The sequence below is a fragment of the Musa acuminata genome, chromosome BXJ1-9 (assembly GCF_036884655.1).
Source record: "Musa acuminata AAA Group cultivar baxijiao chromosome BXJ1-9, Cavendish_Baxijiao_AAA, whole genome shotgun sequence".
NCBI lineage: Eukaryota > Viridiplantae > Streptophyta > Magnoliopsida > Zingiberales > Musaceae > Musa > Musa acuminata.
The window spans coordinates 8,369,227-8,391,295 of NC_088335.1; the positions used below are offsets into that span (position 1 = coordinate 8,369,227).

The following is a 22,069-nucleotide window of genomic DNA, read 5'->3' on the forward strand; positions in this document are numbered from 1 at the left end:
GAGATCGTCTTCTTCTGCACATTTCAAATCAGATCCTCCCTTATGCATTTCTCAGATCTGATCTCCTTTGTCAGTTCAGATCCGCCCCTATGCACTTCTCAAATCTGATTTCCAACAATAGATCATATCTCCATCATCTATGCATCCAAATTAGACCATTAATTGGCTCTGAATTTTTCTTATTAGATTACAACAACTTCTTAGCATATCTTCCTTCTCTCTATATATGATGCTTCAATTATTATTTTCTCTAGAAATAATAGTTCATCTCAACCTACAAGACTTATATCTATCAATGTAGCAACTTTAATCCTTTTCAAGCTCTCCAAAGGTGGCAACTATACATCTTAGCAAGCACATTACCAATCTTCTATTTGGATATGATCTATTAGGCTACATCAATGACTCTCTTAGTTGTCCACTAGAAAAAATTCAAATATTAGAAGAATTCATCTCAATGACAAATCATGATCACAAGTTATGGCTACAACAAGATCGTCTTATTCTACAAATCATTCAAGCCTTAGTCGTTGATTCCATAGCATTATTAATATCTTCATATAGTACTATAGCAGAAGCATGGTCCAAGTTACAAACCACACTTGCCAATCGTTCTCGCACATACATCCTAAGTCTTTTATCTATTTTGATAAAAATAATATAAGAGGGAAGTATTATTATTGATTATATATAAAATCTAAATAATATTATAAATGATTTGACTTTAATAAATCATCTCCTAAGTGATGAAAAAATCATTATTTATAATCTTAATAGCCTACGAGACGAATATAAAGAATTAGTGGTAGCAATTCGAGCACATGACTCACCAAATGTCATTCGAAGAACTATTTGACAAGCTGATTGATCACAAAACATATCCGAAATGAGAAGAGAGGAAGATTGGACAACTATCACACCTCGATTTAATCAAAAATCTAAAGAAAAAGATAATCAAAGCAACAAAAACTTCAATAAAAGACCATCATCCTCTATTACACTATCAACTCTCCAACTATGGTGGCAACTTCAACCCAAATAATTCAGGAAATAACTTCAACTACAACTACTAGTAGTTCTAGTGTCTCAATAATAATAATCAGCAAAAAGTCATCTGTCAACTCTACGATAAAATTAGCCACATAATAAAGGTCTATCGATCTCGACCCAAGCCTACTACTATACTCAACTAGTCACAAGCAAACATAATGACTACTTTAACTACTTATTCCAAGCATTTGGATTATTGACTTTGGTGTTTATTATATCACTTCTGATTTATAGAGTTTATCTATTTGTACCTAATATGGAGGCAATAAATACATTATCATTGGTAACAATATGGAATCCCTATTACTCACACTAGTTCCATAACACTTAATTCACACATAAACATTTATACACTCGATGATATTTTGTGTGTATATCACATCAAAAGAAACATTATTTTTGTTTCTTAATTCTACAAACAAAATAACACATATATTAAGTTTTTTCTTAACCGTTTCTTATAAAAGATTTGAGCACAGGGGTGCTCTTGGTTCTCAGAATAAAGACAATATCTATGAGTGATTGTCAGCTTCATAAAACACTAAGTCAATCGCTCATGCTTTAGTTGTTGCTTTAATCGATGTGTGACATCGTCGCCTTGGTCACTCATTATCATTCATTTAATAATAACTAATTTCTCATTACTCCATTCCAACTTCTAAATCAAGTAGAATTATAGCTCATCATGATACTTACCTAAGTAATAAAAGTTATAAACTACTTTTTGAAACATCTTTCATATCTTGTCCCAAACCACTTGAAATCATTTACAGTGATGTCTAGGGTCCTACCCAATCATTCCTTTGATAATTTTATATTTTATCATTTTTATAGATTACTTCACTAAATATACAATTACTATATCCTCTCAAACATAAATACGAAGTCATCATAGTTTTTACTCATTTTAGAAATGTGATCGAAAACTCCTTTTAGTTTATCATTAAAATAGATTACTCTGATGGACGAGGTGAATATGAAGATCTAACAACTTATCTCTCAATATGTGATATACAATAACTTATCTATATATAGTTGATACTGGTCTCACCCTCATATACTAAGCCTTTATGCTACAAACCTTTTGGTTAACAACCTTTCAAATTGTATTCTACCTCATTAACCACATGCTCAACCAAATCATAACAACATTAATTATCATTTAAAAAGTTATTTCACAAAACCTCAAACATTTAGAAACTCAAAGTATTTAGTTATTTATGTTCTATCTAACTACGCCCCTATGTTTCACACAAGGTAACACCAAAATCTAAGTCTTGCATCTTTATTGCGTACTCCCTTGAACATAATGTTTTTCAGTGCTATGATCCTTAAACTTAAAAGATCTTTATATCATATTAGATTCTTTTTGTTTAGTCTATATTTTTCTTTCAAAATCTTGCTTATTTAGTAATGCGAGTAAGTACAATAATGATCAATTACTGGGTTCATATAAGTACACATCAAACCCCCTTAGGCACACCTCTCACCACATTAACCAATAATTTTCCGTTAGACCTGTACTCTCTTATTACTCCAATTCAACAGGACCTTGTCGCCTCTATAATTTCACCATCTACCTCTCTACTAACTGAGTCTACAATGCCTAATGAAGCAACACTCTGACACAAAGTGACACCAAAGTGCATAAACCTAATCAGATATGTGTCACTAACTCTTCATCAATTGTAATACCTTCAATACAACCCAATAATACCACTGAGCCTAGACATCATGTGACTACATGCTCCAAAAATGACATATTCAACTACATCAAATCTTTAATCTTTATGCTATTATAAACTCTCCACTTGAGTCTACTAAACCCACAACCATCACCGAAGCCCAAAAATCTCTACAATGGCGCAAAGCCATGTGTGAGGAATATGATATTCTACTCCATAATGTTACATGGACCCTTGTGTCATCTCATCCCACACAATATGTCATCGGGCATAAGTAGATCTTTTAAATTAAGTGAAACCCAGATGGATCCACTGCTAAATACAAAATACATCTAGTGGCTAAAGTGTTAATTCCATATAGATCTTCAGTCCAGTTATTAAACAAATAATAATTTGACTCATCCAGAGCTTGGCAATCACTCAAGATTAGCATATACGATAATTAAATATTAATAATGCTTTCTTACAAAAGATCTTAACTGAAGATATTTTTATGCAGCAACTCCTTGGGTTCATCCACCCTTAGTATCCAAACTATATTTGTAAACTACGAAAAGTTATTTACAGACTTCGTCAAGCTCTACGAGTATGGTATACCAAACTTGGCTCATTTTTTTATGTCAATCGATTTTGTCAACTCCAAAATGCCTCTTTATTCCTATGATAACAAAAGAGATATATTATGTATCTACTAGTTTATATGAATGACATTATCATCACAGATAATAATTTCATGGAGATCAAATAATTTCTTAAGCAATTGGTAGATTGATTCTCCATCAAAGACGTGGGAACCTTAAATTACTTTCTAGGAGTGGAAGCAATAATCATTTCTGAATTGTTTTTATCTCAAAAGACATACATTCAAAATCTATTATTAAAAACGAATATATGGAATGCCAAAGAAATCATCACCCTACTCTCCACAATTGAGTTACTCAAATTATAGGATATCAGCCCTATTATGGATCCCACATAGTATCGACAAGTACTTAGTTCTTTATAGTATTTATTTTATATACGACTAGATATTTCATTTGTAGTCAATAAATTATCATAATTAATGCATCGACCCTCCACTGTGCATTGGTCTACACTAAAACATATTCCGTGATATCTTAATCTCCATGCCTTCTCCTTCGTAAACACTCATCACTTCATCTCCATGTCTTCGTCAATATTGATTGGACAATAAATATTTATGACATAATATCTACAATAGCCTACATTCTTTCTTGGAGCAAATTTGATCGGTTAGAGTTTCAAGAAACAAAACACAATTGCAATATATACCACTGAAGTTGAATACCGAGTCATCACTACTATCGCTACATAACTCAATTAGGTCACCAATCTGCTATATGAATTTGACATCATCTCTCAATCCACTCCTATAATATACTATGAGAATGTCAGTGCCACCTATTTAGGCGCCAACCCGATGTTCCATTCATGCATGGAACACATTGTCATCGACTTCCATTTTGTTAGAGATCAAGTTGTCAAGCATCAACTATATGTTTCTCACATCTATATTTCTGACAAACTAGTAAACTCTTTCACAAAGTCTCTCGCCCATAGAATATTTCAATTGCATCGGTCCAAGATTGATATCATTGATGGAAGCTCAATCTTGCGGGGACATGATAAAAGATCATATATAGGCAAATATGAAATGATAATTTTACATTCCTTACGTGTTTTAATCCCTAATCAATATGTGATTTGAGGATCAGTTATAAATTTAAGTATATGATTTGAGCATATGATTGAGGAAAGTCACTTCCTCACAATCTATATAAATATGTATTATCTCAATGAATGAAATCATGCCTTTTTTAATGAAGGGGTTGGGATGACTTTGACTTGGAGCTGCCTTGCTACATCATCTCTTCCTTCAGCATCATCGATTGTTAATAATATAATAAGAGTCGTGTCTTATTTAAGTTTTAGATGTAATGATGTCTTGAGTATAAATTCTTTCTTAGAGGTATTTTTTTAATTCTCATCTAGTGCTCTTTATTTTCTCAAAGACTAAGAGCACCTATGATCCCTGTATTGTCAATCTTCTTGACACCATCAACTCCGTGTCGAGACGTTAACGGAAGGGGAGGATGCAGTCACAAGTGACAACAGCGACAACAGAGAAAGATGGGAGGGGAGGGCACAGGACAATGGAGAAAGATGAGAGGGGAGGGCATAGAGAGAGAATGCATAATCTTATCTTTTAAAAAATAAAAAAAAATATTATATAGATACATATATATATATATACAATGGAAGTGATAATAATACAAATATGAAGATTATATCTCATCTAATTGAAATCATGCCTTATCATTTTCAGCATTCAAGAAATTGAATGCATGAGCACAATGATTTCCTGTAGGCATAGACTGGCTTAGTTTGTTTGCAACGAGTAGTAGATCTGCTCTGCTGGTTTGCAAGATCAAACAAGATTTCTTAGGATTCTAGTGCTAAGTTCATCGTGGCTTGCATGCATGCACATTTAAATGAGCACAAAGTTTTGATCTTAGCACAATAAAATGGATTATGTATCTGTCGTATGACGTTGAACTGAGTCGTACTTCATCAACCCATACAAACATTTCAAACATTCAGTTGATAGAATAAACAAGAACACCTTATGATGCAAAGCTGTTTAGAGAAACCAATTTATGAAATAATTAAATAAGGTAAACAGCATCAAGTTATACCATGTCAATTCAATTGTGTTAAAACCAATGGAACAACAATCAAGGAGCTCTAATATTGTATGTAATCCATTAAAAATTCAAGGTACATTCTATTTATAAGAGCAAGATTGTCAGCTACCAACATTCGTAAGAACCCATTCAAGTTAGCTACTAATAAATCCACAAATTATTTCTTTTTTTCTTGGAAAAATCAGTCCTAGAAAGCAATTTTAACCATCAGTGTGTATTCTAAGGTTAAAAATAGATGCTGCAATTAAGGCAAGTAAACACGGGAAATGACAGTTCTCAAACATTCATCGGAAACAATACAAAAGGAATATGACGCACCAGAAATCCTATAGAAACTTACTAGTGTGTCTATTGCAAACAAGGATGATGGCTGACTCGGAACTTAGTCTGCTTCATCGACAACCTTGGTGCCCAATCCCTTGAAACCCTCTTGTGAGACCTCGGCAACTGTGACCAAAGAAAATAGCTCTTCTTTGGCATCCTCCTCATCGTTCCTTTTCCGAGCAATTCTCACCCGGACTCGCCTTGGCACGCTTCGGATCCCTCTGCTCCATATGTGCTTGTTGAGCTTCACATCAACCCTGACATCTGTGGTGCCCATGGCCTTCTGTGCAAACTTTTTGATCTCCTTGATTGCCTTGGGAGCCTTCTTCTTGAATGTGCTGCCCGTTAACAGAACAGGAATATGAGCATCAGCAAAAAGAAAAAAAAATGAATAATATATAATTGCAGCCGTTGCCTTATAGTGTAGATGATACCCACAAAAACCTTGTAATCACAAGCACACAGCTTTCCTCCGAACTTGTATGTTCTTAACAAACACAAACACCCTTGTTTTTAACTTGCATGATAGCAAGTTCAAAGAACACATGCTTCAAGATACTTGCACAATGCTGGCAGTCACATGGTGAAAGAGGAACCTACTAAAATATCATCATGTTGGACTGATCGAAGGCCTTGCATCCATATGAGAACAATATTGTAGTTTGCAACGAAGAAATAAGATGAAAAATATTAACAAAACCCAAAATCAAGATTGAATTGTTTACAAAAAGGCAGTGTGTTGCAGCATGCCAATGCACACTAAAAAATCTGTAAAATCTCTTGTAAATATTAAGAATATGAAGGAATATGAATCCTTAATGAGTTCTTGAGGGGACATTCTGAGATTCCAGCTACAAGGTAAAGCCTAAAAGCTAATTCAATCATTGGGTCAAAGTTGCGGCAATATGATGCACAATTAACAACTGCATAACGGACAATCAAACAGTCCATAATAAGGAAACCATGCTTGGATGTGCGGAAAAGGATATACAATTTAATCATCAACTGATGAAAATCGATGGTTGATTACAGTCCTTAATGATCACATGTCTGCAAACTGAATCCATTGATGCAATCCTATAATCAAACACTTACTGAAACCAAGATTTTTCAGCTTGCTGGACTCTTCAGAGAGATATGCCAATCCCTTGTTTGGAGGAATAAGAAAGCTATATGTTTGATGCATTTGATACATATTGCATGCCTGGCATGCCTCAGCACAGGCATACAAGTCCGCATGAGTTACCTGACTTATGACAGTTGCAAAATGCTTTCATGACCTCGAAGTTCATACCAACCGAGTTCACGAGCAGTAAACGGTTGCAATATCTCCACTAGAACAATAAATAGCTATTCAGAGAAGCCTAATGCATTGCCACATAGAGTCCTCTAATGACAATATATAATGATGTACATTCTTTTAACGTTTGAGCAACGATAGTAACATAAACATAACCCTTTAGACGTAACATTCGTCCTCTCCATTTTGATCGCATCATCTTTGGCTATGAATCTAACTTTACTAAATAAATAAATTTCCACTTCCTATATAAATCTACGGCATTCTCATAAATGAATCAAAATTCAAATCTATAGAAAGTGTAATTGGATCTCCCAGCTTTGCTATACAAATAACCACATAAAGAAAGCAGAGAGATGAGTATGAAAGTTCAAATTAATTGGCGGAGCATATAATAAACACAGAAATGCTATTATGATGTTCCTAAGCAACACAAATACGAAAGGTTCGATTTACTTATAGATGCAGAAACATCGGATGCAAGAGGATGACCAAGGCTGCATCTCGACATGCATTAGCCACTTCGGCTTACTAATGAGAAACGAACTACTACGATCTTGACAAAATCCCTTGAAAACATGTTGTCTACCACTGTAAAGAAAAGAACCAAGAAGACAGAGTGATACGCGGAAAGAATACCATCCATGTAAACGTTTATGGAGATTGATCGTGTACTCCCTCGTGATCACCTCCTTCCTCCATTTGGTGCCCTTCTCCACCATCTTCCCTGCCGCCGCTCTCCCTGGAAAGAAACCGAGCTCGAACCCTTCGCGGCGAGTATAACGAAACCCACGGTCGGTCGAACCGAGTGGTAATATATAGAGCGTAGTGCACTCTCACGTGCCCTAAAATTACGAGATCGCCCTCTAATGACTTAACCCGGCCTAGCGATCAGGCCGGTTCGGTCCGATCGTTTGTGCTCTACAACTTGGACCGAACCGATCAACCCAACTACGAATGTCCAAGGCCACGCCTGTTTGGAATTTAATTATGAGGGTTAGATGAGACTCATTAATACTATGAACAAAAAATTAATATTAAGGTTAAGAAAGAAAGAAAGAAAGAAGAAGAGTTATGATGTTGAAACCATAAAACAATTAAAATATTCTTAATTTAACTAAAGATATTATATGATACAGAGTTAAACGATGAAAAAGGAACATTACTATCAATCATAAATAGTTGTGACAAAGACGTGATGGAGAAAAGATTCAATGCAGAGTATAGAACTAAAAAAATTCCTTTTTTCTTGAATTTTTGTTTTCATGTTGTTCTTAACGAAAAGGACTCCTCGAGAAATGGGTTCAGAGAGGGAGTCTGATGAACATCATAGGCTATCAACAATTTAACATGGAAGTTCCTTAAGGATGGAAGTCACAAGTTACAGAAATAAAAGATGACCATAACTTGATCAGCTACAAACATACACAATAAGACTACAACGAGAAAAGAATCAACAGACACCAGTAAACACGGCAAAACAGATTAGTGTGTTTCTTCCACAAGGCAGCATCCCATGCAAATCTGGATTGAAATGCTTTGAAACTTCCAAGATAGACAGCTAGTTACAGTCAGGGCAATCCATTGCATTTGAATTGTTGTTACACGAAGCTGAGAAACCTGAAGATATGAATCACCTCCTCCCAGAGTGGAGATAACCTTGATTTTGGAAGCAGTTTAGAAGAGCCCGAGCCTTAGAAACAAAAAGGATGAAAAAGCACATAATCATGTTAGTAACATCGCCAGTTAAATAATATAATTTGACTCGGCAAAAACATGTCATGTTCTATCGCTTCCTCTTTGTTCAAGGAACCATGAGGGTGGGTGTTTAACCATAGGAATAAGTCAAGAGAGGTTGAGAAATAGAACAATAAAACAAGATGGCAAATGCATTCTTATCTAAGATTGAAACCACGATTATAAAGTTTTATTTGAAAGTAGAAACCATTCTTTAGAAACCAATGAGCTTGCAATTGCCACAAGTCAAGATCAATTCATCCATAGATCAGGAACCTATCATAAACCTTTCAGTGGTTTTGTTTATATAACAATGTCAATCAATGATGTGATTATCTAAGAGCCACACAACAATGCAAGAAAATCATATAACAACTACATTGGAAACCGTACATACATTCTTAACATTTCAGGAGCATCCTATAACCAAAGTCTGACTACCCAAAATCTCCCTGTTAACTCTTCAGAACCACTATCTGACGTGCCCTCATGACCTCCATCAACTCTCTGCCATCTACTTAATCAGCTGATTCATAAGAATCTGGAATGTGTTCCTATTGCTCTTTCAAAATGTGACGATCCAAAAGACAAAAAAAAGTGACAATCCAAGACAAGATCACCGATGCTACGTCTAACCATCTTGATCATACTCTAGCCCAAAATAGGAAGTTCCCCCACAAATATTCAAGACTCTTTAATATTTAAACTTCCAATATTAAAGTTAATTTCATCTGTTCCATCCCAATCCTCCATATTCCGATGCTTATGTGTTCAGCCATAATGATCACATTTTCAAGCTTTTCAACAAAAAGCCTAGCCCAGATGAATTTCCACAAACTGCTTGTCATGTTCAATTGTTCAAAACTTCTAAGGTTAAACAACAAAGTCATATATTCCACTCTCATCCCTTGTATCACATTCATCTATTATCCATATTCTTTTCCAGATTTATAGAACGAAGTTACAATAATCTCGCTGTCAATATTAAAATAAGCATCACTTCTAATTATACCCGAAGTTCAGATCAAGATATTCCGATACTAGCTCTTTAAATATTATTGTGAAAAGACACTGAGTGCTTGACTTATTTATATGTAGTATATGTAAGATATCAGTACTCATACATTTGGATACTTCTTATATATGTGCTGTATATTTCCTTGAATGGTCTAAGATAAAATAATTATTTAGAAATAGGATACACTGGAATATTTTCCTTTTTCATGAACTTTAAATTAGGAGTTTCTTTTTCTTGATCCATGTGTCTTTGAAGGCATGTATATTTAGAGAATCAAATTATGGTTGTAAAAAAAAATTTCACGTTGTTGTCTTGCTTATATTGTTATATCTGTTCTATAATTTTTGGAGTATTTTTGATGAATGGATTGGGGATGCTTGTTAAATATTGGTACCATATAATGATTTAACAACATAATCTAATACTCTAAATAAGGGTTATATATGGTTTATCATATATAATCCTATTTATTTAAAATACTTCTAAAACAATATCCATGACATGTATCCTCTTTTTTCAAGATGTAACACCAGCATATCACTAGAGTGTCACAGGGATACCCAGCATTAGCAACCATGCTTAACACTGTTTTTGAAGAAGAAAGAACAGATAATTTGGCATCTTTATATCACTTACCAAGTTTTATATATTTTCTAAAATAAAATGTTTAATCTATATCTCTTGTTGGTTCCTGACATCTATGATATTGTCCATAACTGGCAAAACTAATTTTGAAAAGATACGAGCATCACTTTTCAAGTGTTAATTAACTCAGACTTCTAGATCACTTGTAAATCTTCATTCCTCTTTATTGATGATCTACTCTAGTGTACATCATTTGAACTTGGAACCTAAACTACCATGAAGTTTCTTGGATGAAGCCACTTATGGGCCACTCATTCCTACCATGTTCCGGTTATCATCAGAACTTCAGCACAATAAACAGATATTTTCCTAAGTACCACATCCAGCTTAAAAGCTGGAACCGACAAGGTTTGAACTAGTATGGTCGCAACCTATCTCAATTGATTTAATAACTTGGATATGATAGGCCAAGGACCATATAATCTAAAATGCTTGAGCTTAATCTCTCAGTAGTAGATCCATCTAACTCTACATACTAATTTAATGACTATTGCAGCATCATAATCTCACTCACTTCGAAGAGAACAGCAATGACATGTCCCATGCTGGTCCTGGACCTGCATAGGCATGATATCCAAATTCCAACATACCATCCTTATTTATCTTATAAAACCATTCTAGCCAAACTCATATATGCCAACATGCCGTTTAGCTTATTCTATTCTTAATGATCTAAAACATGCATATGCATATATAATGAAAGAAACTACAAAAATTAGAATAATCTAAAGATAAGAAATTTAAGAGCAAGGAAAATGGCACGAACTAGTAAACATTGGCATTTTTCGAACAGTAAATTTAGTATTAAGAGTATAATAGTCAGCTTTGCCCACAAGCAGAAATAACACGAACCAAAAACTCTAGTATTGATCTCTGAGCTACAAATTTAAATTATTTAAAATTTGTCACTGGTAAAACAAGAGAAGCCTTGCAGTAAGATGATAATATAACTGCAGCAAAAGAAACAAGATATAATTGACAATACCTTCTCTTTAGCACGTGGTGTACCAAACTGTGACAATGCTACCAATGGAGGCACAGCACCTTCCTGAAGAACTAGACTACAAAATCTACCACTATTCTTACACAGCTGAAGCAAAGCTGCAGCAGCATTTTCTTTTGCTCTTGCAGACCCCAATTCAACAACCTCCACGAGTACAAAGATACCACCATCTTGACCAATTGCATTTCTTCCTTCTGGTATAGTTGCAAGGTTTGCTAAAACAGCCACAGCCTTGTCAACCATACCAGTTGCTGGGTCCATCAGCTCTACCAAGTGACTCATGGCTCCAGCCTGCACAATCCGTAGCTTGTTGTCACGCAAGGTTGACAAATTATATAATGCTGATACTGCATCTTTCTTTCCTCGAAGAGTTCCATTTGCTAAAAGTTCTACCAAAGGTCCGATAGCACCAGACCGTCCAATCTGAAGCTTGTTTTCTTCAGTTACTGAAAGGCTAAGTAATGTTGCCGCTGAGTTCTCTTGTGCTTCAGGGTTGCCTGTCTTAAGCACATGAATGAGAGGGTCAATGGCATTGGCATTTGCAATGGCAATCTTATTGTCACTTAGTGACAAGTTTAGAAGGGCTGTCACGGCATTCTCTTGAGTCTTTGGATCTGTTGAATGAAGCAGACCAACCAACAAGCTTATAGCTCCACAGTTTGCAATCACCATCCTATTTTCCATGTGTCTAGCAAGAAGACGCAGCTCAGCTGTAGCAGCTCTCTGCACATCTGTAGAATTACTCTTCAAATCTTCAATCAGCTCAAAGACTTTGGATTCATCACCTGATATATCAAACCTAGAATCCATGGCCTGAGAAGAATAATACAACAGTCAGACATGACTCTCTAAATGAAGCTGATATGCACTAATTGATGTATGAATTTAGGGAGAGGAGGAACAAAGTCTTAGGAAGTAAATAAAAATTAAATAAGTATTCCTGCTTTTATACCCCTTGACTTAGGGATTTGTCTTTGACTGCATCGACTAAACCAACAACATATACGGTCATTTAAGGTCTCATGCCCAATTCGCGGTGCATGTACGAAATCCATTTATGGAATTCTAAGGAATAAAGAAAAATTACACGTTATTCATGCTGTATATTCATGAAAGAGTACATGCAACTCCGGCAAACTTAAAACCACATTTCCCTTACAAACAGTGTGCAGATTGCTCAATGTTTACAAGGACAAGGTAGTAAGTGATTAAGCCACCTGATGAGCCCGGGTATCAGACTAAGAATCTTAGAGGTATGATAATATACATGTATTAGACTGAGAACAGAGGCAAAAATAATGATTGCATTGAAGCATACAATTCTAAGCACAAACAAATTACGATACGGCCATATTTGATGCCAACAGAAGAACAAAAGCAGCACAACCAAATTAAGAGACAGGGCCATATATAACATTAACAGAAGAACAAGAGTAGCACAATCCAATCAACAGCAGAACGAGTGCAGGATAGAGGATTAATACATATGACTTGGGTTCGATCTAACGTAACACGTACTGCGTAACATTAACAAGTAAGATCGAACAATAAATTCGACTTTAACCAACTTTTCCTGTCGATAAAACAAAGAAAGGGACTACCTCTAAATCCATACATGTACGTTCCTCGGCGACCAAAAAACCATTCAAGATGCGACCTTGGAACGATTAAGCGAAACCCTACATTTGCATCTGGTCAAGAATTTATCAGGTGATAGCAGGTTTAATACATGGGAATGAGGTGCATATATAGAACGAACCATCTTCATCTTGCGACAACCGGACTTCCCCACTCCGATTCGTCTCCACCGATTCGCCAAAAGAGACGCAAACTTCGCGTTCGCAACAGTTCGAAGAGGAAGCTCACGAAGCCGTTCTGGGGAAGAGAGCGAGCTTGGCGGTGTAAAGGACCTCGCGGCGGAGAGCAGTATCGCAGAGGACCGGCAAGACCTGCGCTAGGGCGTCGGGGTTTGACGCAGTCAACCTCTCCCTCGTTCCACACGTCTTTCGCTGCGCTAAGGCTTCGTGGCCCATTTCAAGCCCAATTAGAACACCACGTTGCGATCAGATCAGTCATTGTCAGCCCAACCAAGCAACATTGGGTTAGGATCTCATTCCCAATCTTGGAATCAGATTCACTTGCACTACAAGTGCCTCCGTGTGTATGGCATGCGATAGATGCTCCAATAAAAAGGAAGAATCTATAGGCAAATTCTCATCGAAGAATCAAGTGATTGATAATGGCGCTACTATATATCTGATCATCATCAAGTGCGTTGCATTCAATGAAATGAACAACAGATATCGAAGGATGTCAACAAATGCGTTCAATTAATTATTCAGCTATTCGCATACAAACATGTGTATGCAATATGCATATATATGTAGAGAGAGAGAGAGAGAAAGAGAGAGGATCCATTTCTTTCTCCTTGCGAGAGGCTACTGCAAGTAGAAGGCGAAGAAGGAGAGGACGGAGGCCCCAAGCACGGCTCCGACAGCGGGCGCAACCGCGAAGGAGGCGCTGGTGGGGGAAGGGGCGGGGGCTTCAGCAGCGAAGGCTGCAGTTGCCGAAGCGGCGGCGACGAGGACGGCGCAGGCGATCTTCTTCATCTCCATTGTTGGCGGTGGACGGCGAGAGAGTCTGGCCGGAGCAGCACCGCCTCCTGAGCTTGGAAGCTGAGATGAAGAAGATGGGTTGGTGAGTTCTTCTTCTTCTTCTTCTCCTTTGCAGGCCTGAGGAAACAAGGGAAGGTGGGATGGGGTTTTATAGACGTATGGGCGGGTGTGGCCTTCGTTTGTGGCTGGCGGTGACAGCCGTGCGTTGCGGTGGTGGGGGGATTATGTGCACGCATGTTCGTGAAAAATGGGGGTTCGGGGAACGCTCCGTTGACGGTTGACCGAATCCTTCGTTCATACGTTACATATGCACTACAATTATGCCTCATGCATGTGGCGGTGGTTTGTGTTGATTATATGTATATATATTACTTGTTTGCCCGGTGTCAGGTGTGACATTTCACTAGAATGATGATGATGATGATGATGATGATGATGATGATGATGATGATGATAGATGGAAGCTCAGTGATTTATAAGAAGAGCAAAGCACTTGGGATTTTGTTTTTTATGGGAAAATACACAGGGAAACATTACAGATATGATTATCACGAGCAGGTGATCACAATGTATCGCTAAGCAAAATTGATGTGACCGTGGGGTTACGTGAAAGGATTAATTTGTTTTAATTTGCGAATGATGATGGGATCGAATCCGCACATGAGATGGGTGATTTGTGGGTGCACAGATCTTGATGCCGCGTGACAAAGTAGAGGATATGCCCACATCACATCGATCAACATGTAGGTGAACGTTAGAAGCTCAATGGCACGCCATTCCAACATCGTGGAGTAAAAAGCGGGTGAATTGTCAATGAGGTCCTCTGGTTTCACATCATCGTCGGAAGATCTAAAGAAGGGGGCAGGAGGAGATTAAGAAACAATTAACACAGGTTGACCAATGTGAACTTTGTAACATTCAGACCTTCCTTTTCTAAACACAGCCATTCCGATTGCCAACAATGTTGAATGTAATTACAGAACGGCAAATTTTCAATATGCACTATTCTGTCAGAAACAAATATGATGACGATGATACAAGTCTTTTCCTTTTCTGTATTGTACTTAATGTTCGTACTTGTGCAAACACAAATTCCAACCGACATTTAGGCCAAGCAAAATGACGTTCCTCATACTAGTATCATCCTCCTTCAAAACCAGAGACAAATCTGCACCTAGACAAAACACTATGTAAACTGACCAAGAAAATACGCCACTCCAAGAAATACCAAAATAAGACGCTAGAGAAACATTTTACCTTGAAAGTTTTCTCTGATAGCATTTTGACATCTATTTCAGCGCAGAGGGAGGGACCGGGGCAGTAAAATGACCTTGCTTGGCCATAAATATTTCCTGCAGATAAAGGTGAGTACCAAGAACATGAACAAAACCAAGATGATATCAGCATAGGAAGCATGAGGGAAATTATCAAAATAAAACCAAGATGATTATCTTGCATAGTGATCGTAGAAACATAACTGTGATGTACTAGAAAGATCAAAAAGACGGATAATTGCAATTCAATCTAAAATTACCAGCTGAGGAAAAGTTGTATAAGCATCTTGCTCCACACTTACATTTTATTAGAGACAAGCAATATAATCCTAGAGATGCAATCCATTGAAAAAGTCGGAAAGCCTGAGACAACAAGCAAGCAAAGAAAGTCAGTCACAAATATATTCCTTTAAGGTTACTACATTGTTGAACAAGCTACAAAAATCATTGCAAAACCTAATATCTTTGGCAATAACGGTGCTTCCATCTTCAGTATCTAGATGGCGTAGTACCACTTCTTCTAGACGACCATCTCTATAAGCATGCTGGAAAGATTAATGTTGTTTGTTTCATCAGAAACTGATACTACGAATATCAAAATGGTAAATGAGTTTCATCAATGAATTTGAAGCAAACGAATAATGAAACAACACAAATATCAAAAGTAGATCGTGAATTATTTAAACATAATAAAATATAAGACACTGCTGATATTGTAAACAAATCAGCAAAACACCCCAAAAAAAAATGATAGAGATCGAGATCTTGCATCATAATAATTTCTTAATAGTTTGAACAGGTTTATGAACAATGTCACATCCTTGAGAAAAAGTTCCAGTGACGAACTGCACCTGCCAAAGGTTATGCTGGCCTAAAAAACACAATATACTTTCTTTTACTAAACTGATTATAATTAGTGTCTCTCTGTATTTTCTATAGAGGATAATCTCTAACAAGACAAAAGCTAACGAGTCGATCAAAATGTGAGCTAGACACTTGGAGACAAACTCAAACCTAAATTTCATAAATTTTCTTTAAGGTTTTAAAGTAACCACAAGAAAAGAACATCAGGTATAAAACAGAAATAGGATCAAATTGACTCATTGGCCGTCTTCAGGTTTCGACTTTCAAAAATCTCATCCACAGCAAATCAAACTCTCATCACAGGAAAACTTACTTTTTTACAAAATAGTTGAAGAGGATGGCTCATGGTTGACCGTAGGCATGGTCCAACACGATTAGTTTTTTCAAATAAGTTTTTTTATTAAATATTATCCTGCATTTCTAGTATCTTTGATTCCCTATCAAAGTATTATATCACTAATTAAACTTACTCAGCCTCGTAATCTTGTGAGATGTTTTCCTAGTATTATCTTATAGTGGAAAATATTGCTGAAAGCATGACAAAATGTGATTTTATAAGACAAGATGCAAGAGCATGAATGCTTTTGTTTGTCTTATTTCAGTAAAAGAAAAGAAAAGGAGGCTATCAACTTTGACGGTAGGTACAATATTAGATTAGTAGAAGTGTGAAATGTAAACTTCCGCCCACTAGGTGACATGAAGAGGAATTCCAAATCAAATATACCTTGTAGAAACAACTAGTCCCAAATGGGCAAGTCCCATTTCCAAAGTCAAAATATTTGCAATCAATTGACCTGCCGAAAAACAAAAGCTATTAATCCAGAGCAAATTATTTTTTTCTAAGTAACATGTTCAGCCACACATGAAGGAAAGCTGACCATAATCAAAATATACTGTAGCTATCAGGATTTACCTAACACTGGAAACATGCTTATATAAACAAAATCAGCTACTATTATCAAACTGAGATGGCAATAGGATGTATGAATAGCTTCAATAAACATGATTCAGAAATAAGTTACATCTGTAGACCTATGGGCTCCATTCTAGACCATAACGAAGAAGGAAAGTTTCTAGCTTTAACTTGTGATAATATCTTTTCCATCAAACTCCTTTCCCTCATAACCACATATTAGTCCCAAAATCCTGATTAAGCAAAATAAAGGCATATTGAGCCTACATTTAGATGTTTGCAAGAAAATTTGCACTTGACATACCATAGGGAGAAGAAAGATATTCAATTTCAAAGCCATAATAGCTTCAACCGCCGCATGATCCACAGTCCAAACCATAAAGAAAAGTGTTTATTAAAATTTTTGCAGAACTGAAAAATGGCAGAGTTTTTTTCTTGAACATCCAGGCAACATGTAGTTGCAGACAGAATTGGGAACAGTTTACCCTCCTACTAGAGATCAAGGATCTTGGTTGATCATAACAGATCTTGGACAAGAATTTTCAAAACCTGACTAGCTCATTGATTTAAACAAGTCCAACCTTGTAATGATCTCTTGGTCCTCCTACCCTGAAATGTACACTGCTTGTTTTCATAAAAATAAAAGGCAAAGTTATTTGACACAGAGAAAGCAGAATAAACAGTAAGTTAACAGCTCTACAGTTACACAGGTTCACTCGTCCTTTTTGTTTTAATTTTTCTTTTCTGGAAGTTAGTTTCTAAAGGATTGGAACTTAACAAGTTAGACCAGAAACAAATTAGTTCCATATACATCACAAGCGATCAGACTAATTATGTCACAATGTTTGTGTAGGCAACTAGGCATCACATATTTTACATGGTTTATGGAAATTAGAACACAATGAAATTTGACAATTATTGGGTGAATGTAGCAGAAGGTCAAATAATGACATACTTGAGCTTGATTTTGTAGCTATCAACTATCTCTTGTTTCTCCTCCTTTGTGGAATACCAAATGACACTGGGGATGACGAAGTATGATAGCTTTCGACATATTGGGCAGGCCCTTAATGCACTGTTGACATCCATGCCCGATGCTGGAGAATTGCTACGCCAATTTCGAATACAAGAAATGCAGAATGGGTGATCACACTCTGAAAGCAACCCAAACTTCCGTTCAGCTGCGGTGGGTTTAGAAAGTACATGTTCAAGACAAACACTGCATTCTATCTCCTGACTGCATTTCAAAGCTTCAAGGTGCTTGTTATTTTTATGACACATCTTTATATGTTCCTCTCTTTCATCAGGACGGAATGGGTGTAAGCAATGCTTTCCACAAATGGAGCACAAATCACCATGAATGTGAGGACATCTATCTCCACGAGGACATTTACCAGAAGCAGCAAAAGAGCAGATTGGTTGGTCAGCAGGGCTAACATATGTAGGACCGCAGATTGGTTGGTCAGCAGGGCTAACATATGTAGGACAAGGGCCACTCTCATCGTTTAAAGAAGTATCAACTTCAAAAGCTTTTGTCCAGGCAGGTTTACACGGCAATGTATGAGCCAGGCTCATTGCTGACACATCTACAGATGTGCTTGGTTCTGGATTATATTCTCTTGTCAAAGAAACTACAGCAGGGAGAGTAACTTGATGAAAATCTGATGTTACATGAGAAGCAGTGTTTAACGATGATGGTCGCGATGTTTGTTGTCGAGAAACTTTAACATGGTCATATCTGCATCGATTACCATAAGAGCACACTCCTTTTTGGTAGAAGGTGCATATCTGTAATGAAGAATAAGCACAAAAGAAGTTACAGCAATGCTGTATGCACCCTAAGAAAAACAACAATATCAAATAGAAGTTGTGTTACATTATTGGGCTGATCTTGCCAATCATGGGAAAACTCACAGTACTCCCCCTTTAAGCATGCTCCATGCAGAAAGAACTTGCAAAGAATCCTGGATCAGCCAAAAATTCATAATTCCTTAGTAGTTGAGAGTCACAATAAAAGAATAAAAGAGCCAATATTCTAGATATGAAGATCTAAACTTCATGTTTTCTTGTGTATCTAAAATTCATAAAGAATAACCAAGGACAACAATCTACAAAATGTGGATTAGACTTGTAGAATTTCAAAAAATCTTTGTTATCATTTGATGTTCCAATAAGAAGCAGAATGGGACTACAAAAATATCCATCTCACTGTCAACTGGATCACCCAAAACAAAATAAACTGACATATCTTAATCAGAAAACCATATCATAATTTCAGATGAATATTCAGATCTAAATTTATGAATGAGATATGATTCATTTGAGTTCTCCACAAAATTGACATTGATGAATTTACACGTAATAGGTAAAACCCCAAACTCAAAGAGATTATAGACCAAAAGTGGAAAGAGAAGATAAAAGAGAGTGTTGATCGATCAATCACTCGACACTACATACACCAAGTCTTCCTATCGTCCCCTCATAAAAATCAGAAAGCCAAAATCCAGAGGTAAACTCCTTTTGGAGTATGCATGTTTTCAACTTACTCCGCAATAAAAAAATATAAAATTGATGCCAAGAAAGTACTTTGATACATTTTTGTGAAAGGCATCCATCATACACCAAATCTAACAAGAAATTAGGAAAGCAAGCATGACACTTTACAAAACAACCTAAATTTACCTACATCTGAGGATGATGCACACACAAACGATTCCTGTAATTAGTTTTAAACAACACCAGTTTGTAAATATGGAACATCACATTGAACAGCATGTGAATGCTCATATCTCAGCATCTGAATCCTAAACACTTTCATAGTTTCAACATATTACCAAAATAAAAATATATTGAGAGGTAATGCATGCCTGTTCATAAAAATGCTGCCACCATGGCCAATCAAATGAAAAGTTCTTGACTGAATGCATCCCTTCATCTAGGGAAATCAAATATCATTCCAATTAAATGTTAATATACTGACCCTTATCCTCCTAGTCATCATAGGAACCCAAGTCGGGCAACAAACTTCCTCGAAAGTGTCTCTAGCCAGCTGCAAGACTATACCCTCTCTACTTTGGGGTCCTTAGGAACCATCATAAGTTTGGGGCTCTTAGCAAACTGTATCATCAGAAACATCTTGGAATTCAGAACTTCATCTAGTATCTTGTATTCAGACATTAAAAAATCAACTCAAGTTTCCCGCAATTTTTTTCTTACACCACCTTATCCCTGATACGATTACCCAAGCAGTTCATCTACCGCATGGTTGTGTCTCAAATCTGACAATCTTGTGGTTCAAACGTCTATTATATACGTAAATAGTTAACAAATAACCATCAACGGCCTCTCACTTTATGCACTCATCCTTCATTAAAGGAGCCATCAAATTTGATGTTTTTTGGAAGAAAGCACACAATCAAAGATGGTTCCACAAGGAAAGAACGATAAGAATCCATAATCGCAAGCGGTGAGGACTCTAACAACCAACTAGCACCCAAATCCCATCAACCATATGCAAGACAGCAAGTGGCTGTACATAAAGGCACCAAAGAGCACATATAATCTAACCACTTTAGACCACGGCTCCATGCCCTAATCCAGCACACATTTCCCGTTTGTCACATCAACCCAAGAAGAAATGCCGATAACAGAAGAAAAGTCACTTATACATAAGGGAAAAGAAGCGACGATAAAAAAATTCCATGGAATTAAGCAAAGCAGATCAAAGAATTCGCGGGCAATCGACAGTAAGAAATTGGAAGAAGGGATGGCAGGGAGCACCGACCTCTTAGACATCGCCGACAGAGAGAGGACGAGAGGCGACGAGGAGATCGGACTTTACGATGAGAATGGTTGGTAAAGGAGAGAGAGAGAGAGAGAAGAGATCGGGGAGGAAAAAAAGTAATCCTTTGTCTTAGGGCTCGGTGCGGCACGACCTCACCTCACCTATCATTCATCGAGACCATGGAGGCGGAGCGAAGCGGTCTTTGCGTTTCCCTTAATATACAGAAACGCGCCTCGCTCATGTGGCAACGGAGTGGGGTGGTGGTTGGCACCGATGTAATCACAGACAAAGAAGGGGCCGTGGAACGGCTTGAATCGCCTGTACCTTAGGCATCGGACGGTGGGTGTGGCCTAAAACTGGACCGTGGACGTGATGGGTTCGGTGATTTGGATGGCTTTTCTTTTTTGTAATTTTGGGAGTGCTCTTATGTTTTTCTTTTAAAGAAAATTTTGTTGGATATAAATGAGATGTTTTAGTTGCATCGTATAGACATAAATAAATACATCATGCGCATCAAAAATGAATGCATCATGTAAATCAAATACTTTGAAATGCATAATACATTTTATTTTCTTACCGAAAATAGATACATTTGACATAAAATATATCAATTCTGGAATATAATAAATTGACATAAAATAGTACCCTCCTCCTGTCTTTTGCATTTATTTTTCTAAAATAAATTTTATTACCTTGTTATCTATTAATGACATTAAAAAAAAAAGCTTTTGTGATCGAGCATTCATCACACCGACGTGTCTGCCTGCTCACGAGGCAAATACCTCACGGTTTGTCAATCCCCACTGACCTAGTTGGACATCTGCTGCCTACTGCTTTCTCGGAGAGTTCTTCTTCCATGATCTATAGTATCTTGGCTTCTGTCTGTAGCTCGGTTGGGCACTCGATATGAATTGTTCTGCTTCAGGCCCGACCCAGTGGGCAAAACTAGAAATGCTTTGCGTTAGACTGTTCTTCGACTCATGTTTCCTTCTCCTTCACTTCACCGGATACAGTAAACGACATGGGAAATGCTGCTAAATATATTTCTGTAACTTAATTTGCAGACAAAGAGCTTTTGCTGTAGTAAGAGAGCATCGAACAAACCTTTCAATGATACTTCATGGCACTCTT

The 22,069-nt window shown here is 36.8% G+C and overlaps 4 protein-coding genes across 9 annotated transcripts; all 4 read right to left on the bottom strand.

The window, feature by feature from the left end:
- Positions 1-5,676: 5,676 nt before the first annotated feature.
- LOC135592983 (large ribosomal subunit protein eL31-like) lies at positions 5,677-7,873 on the bottom strand. The gene is made up of 2 exons (XM_065082742.1): positions 7,725-7,873; positions 5,677-6,123 (listed from the first exon to the last, which is right to left on the bottom strand). Exons 1-2 carry the CDS (start codon positions 7,805-7,807, stop codon positions 5,844-5,846), a joined length of 363 nt encoding a protein of 120 aa, XP_064938814.1. The 5' UTR covers positions 7,808-7,873; the 3' UTR covers positions 5,677-5,843.
- A 547-nt stretch (positions 7,874-8,420) lies between these two features.
- On the bottom strand, positions 8,421-13,641 carry LOC135592984 (U-box domain-containing protein 4-like). 3 transcript variants are annotated; one of them, XM_065082748.1, is made up of 4 exons: positions 13,248-13,641; positions 13,090-13,167; positions 11,471-12,301; positions 8,421-8,778 (listed from the first exon to the last, which is right to left on the bottom strand). In XM_065082748.1, the coding sequence occupies exons 2-4, from the start codon at positions 13,099-13,101 to the stop codon at positions 8,719-8,721; spliced, it is 903 nt and encodes a 300-aa protein (XP_064938820.1). In that variant the 5' UTR covers positions 13,102-13,167; positions 13,248-13,641; the 3' UTR covers positions 8,421-8,718. The 3 variants fall into 3 exon arrangements, with proteins under 3 accessions (XP_064938820.1, XP_064938819.1, XP_064938821.1); XM_065082747.1 differs by having other exon boundaries at positions 13,090-13,179; XM_065082749.1 differs by lacking the exon at positions 13,090-13,167.
- A 150-nt stretch (positions 13,642-13,791) lies between these two features.
- LOC135592985 (arabinogalactan protein 23-like) lies at positions 13,792-14,236 on the bottom strand. Its single transcript, XM_065082750.1, has one exon. It carries the CDS (start codon positions 14,101-14,103, stop codon positions 13,927-13,929), a length of 177 nt encoding a protein of 58 aa, XP_064938822.1. The 5' UTR covers positions 14,104-14,236; the 3' UTR covers positions 13,792-13,926.
- Positions 14,237-14,996: 760 nt separating this feature from the next.
- On the bottom strand, positions 14,997-21,138 carry LOC135583219 (E3 ubiquitin-protein ligase makorin-like). 4 transcript variants are annotated; one of them, XM_065082746.1, is made up of 8 exons: positions 20,939-21,138; positions 19,031-19,118; positions 18,110-18,942; positions 16,966-17,035; positions 15,834-15,922; positions 15,638-15,740; positions 15,361-15,455; positions 14,997-15,271 (listed from the first exon to the last, which is right to left on the bottom strand). In XM_065082746.1, the coding sequence occupies exons 1-6, from the start codon at positions 20,947-20,949 to the stop codon at positions 15,707-15,709; spliced, it is 1,125 nt and encodes a 374-aa protein (XP_064938818.1). In that variant the 5' UTR covers positions 20,950-21,138; the 3' UTR covers positions 14,997-15,271; positions 15,361-15,455; positions 15,638-15,706. The 4 variants fall into 4 exon arrangements, with proteins under 4 accessions (XP_064938818.1, XP_064938817.1, XP_064938816.1 ...); XM_065082745.1 differs by having other exon boundaries at positions 14,997-15,277; XM_065082744.1 differs by having other exon boundaries at positions 15,680-15,740; positions 20,939-21,137.
- Between the last annotated feature and the right edge of the window lie 931 nt (positions 21,139-22,069).

Coding starts and splice junctions, on each gene's coding strand:
- LOC135592983 (XM_065082742.1), bottom strand. CDS start 7,807: ATGGTGGAGAAGGGCACCAAATGGAGGAAGGAGGTGATCACGAGGGAG. Junction 6,124..7,724: donor CATAAACGTTTACATGGATG/GTATTCTTTCCG, acceptor GTTAACGGGCAG/CACATTCAAGAAGAAGGCTC.
- LOC135592984 (XM_065082748.1), bottom strand. Junction 8,779..11,470: donor CACCACGTGCTAAAGAGAAG/GTATTGTCAATT, acceptor TTTGTTTCTAAG/GCTCGGGCTCTTCTAAACTG.
- LOC135592985 (XM_065082750.1), bottom strand. CDS start 14,103: ATGGAGATGAAGAAGATCGCCTGCGCCGTCCTCGTCGCCGCCGCTTCG.
- LOC135583219 (XM_065082746.1), bottom strand. Junction 18,943..19,030: donor GGCAAGATCAGCCCAATAAT/GTAACACAACTT, acceptor TCTTCATTACAG/ATATGCACCTTCTACCAAAA. Junction 17,036..18,109: donor AGCTACAAAATCAAGCTCAA/GTATGTCATTAT, acceptor GTTTTTCGGCAG/GTCAATTGATTGCAAATATT.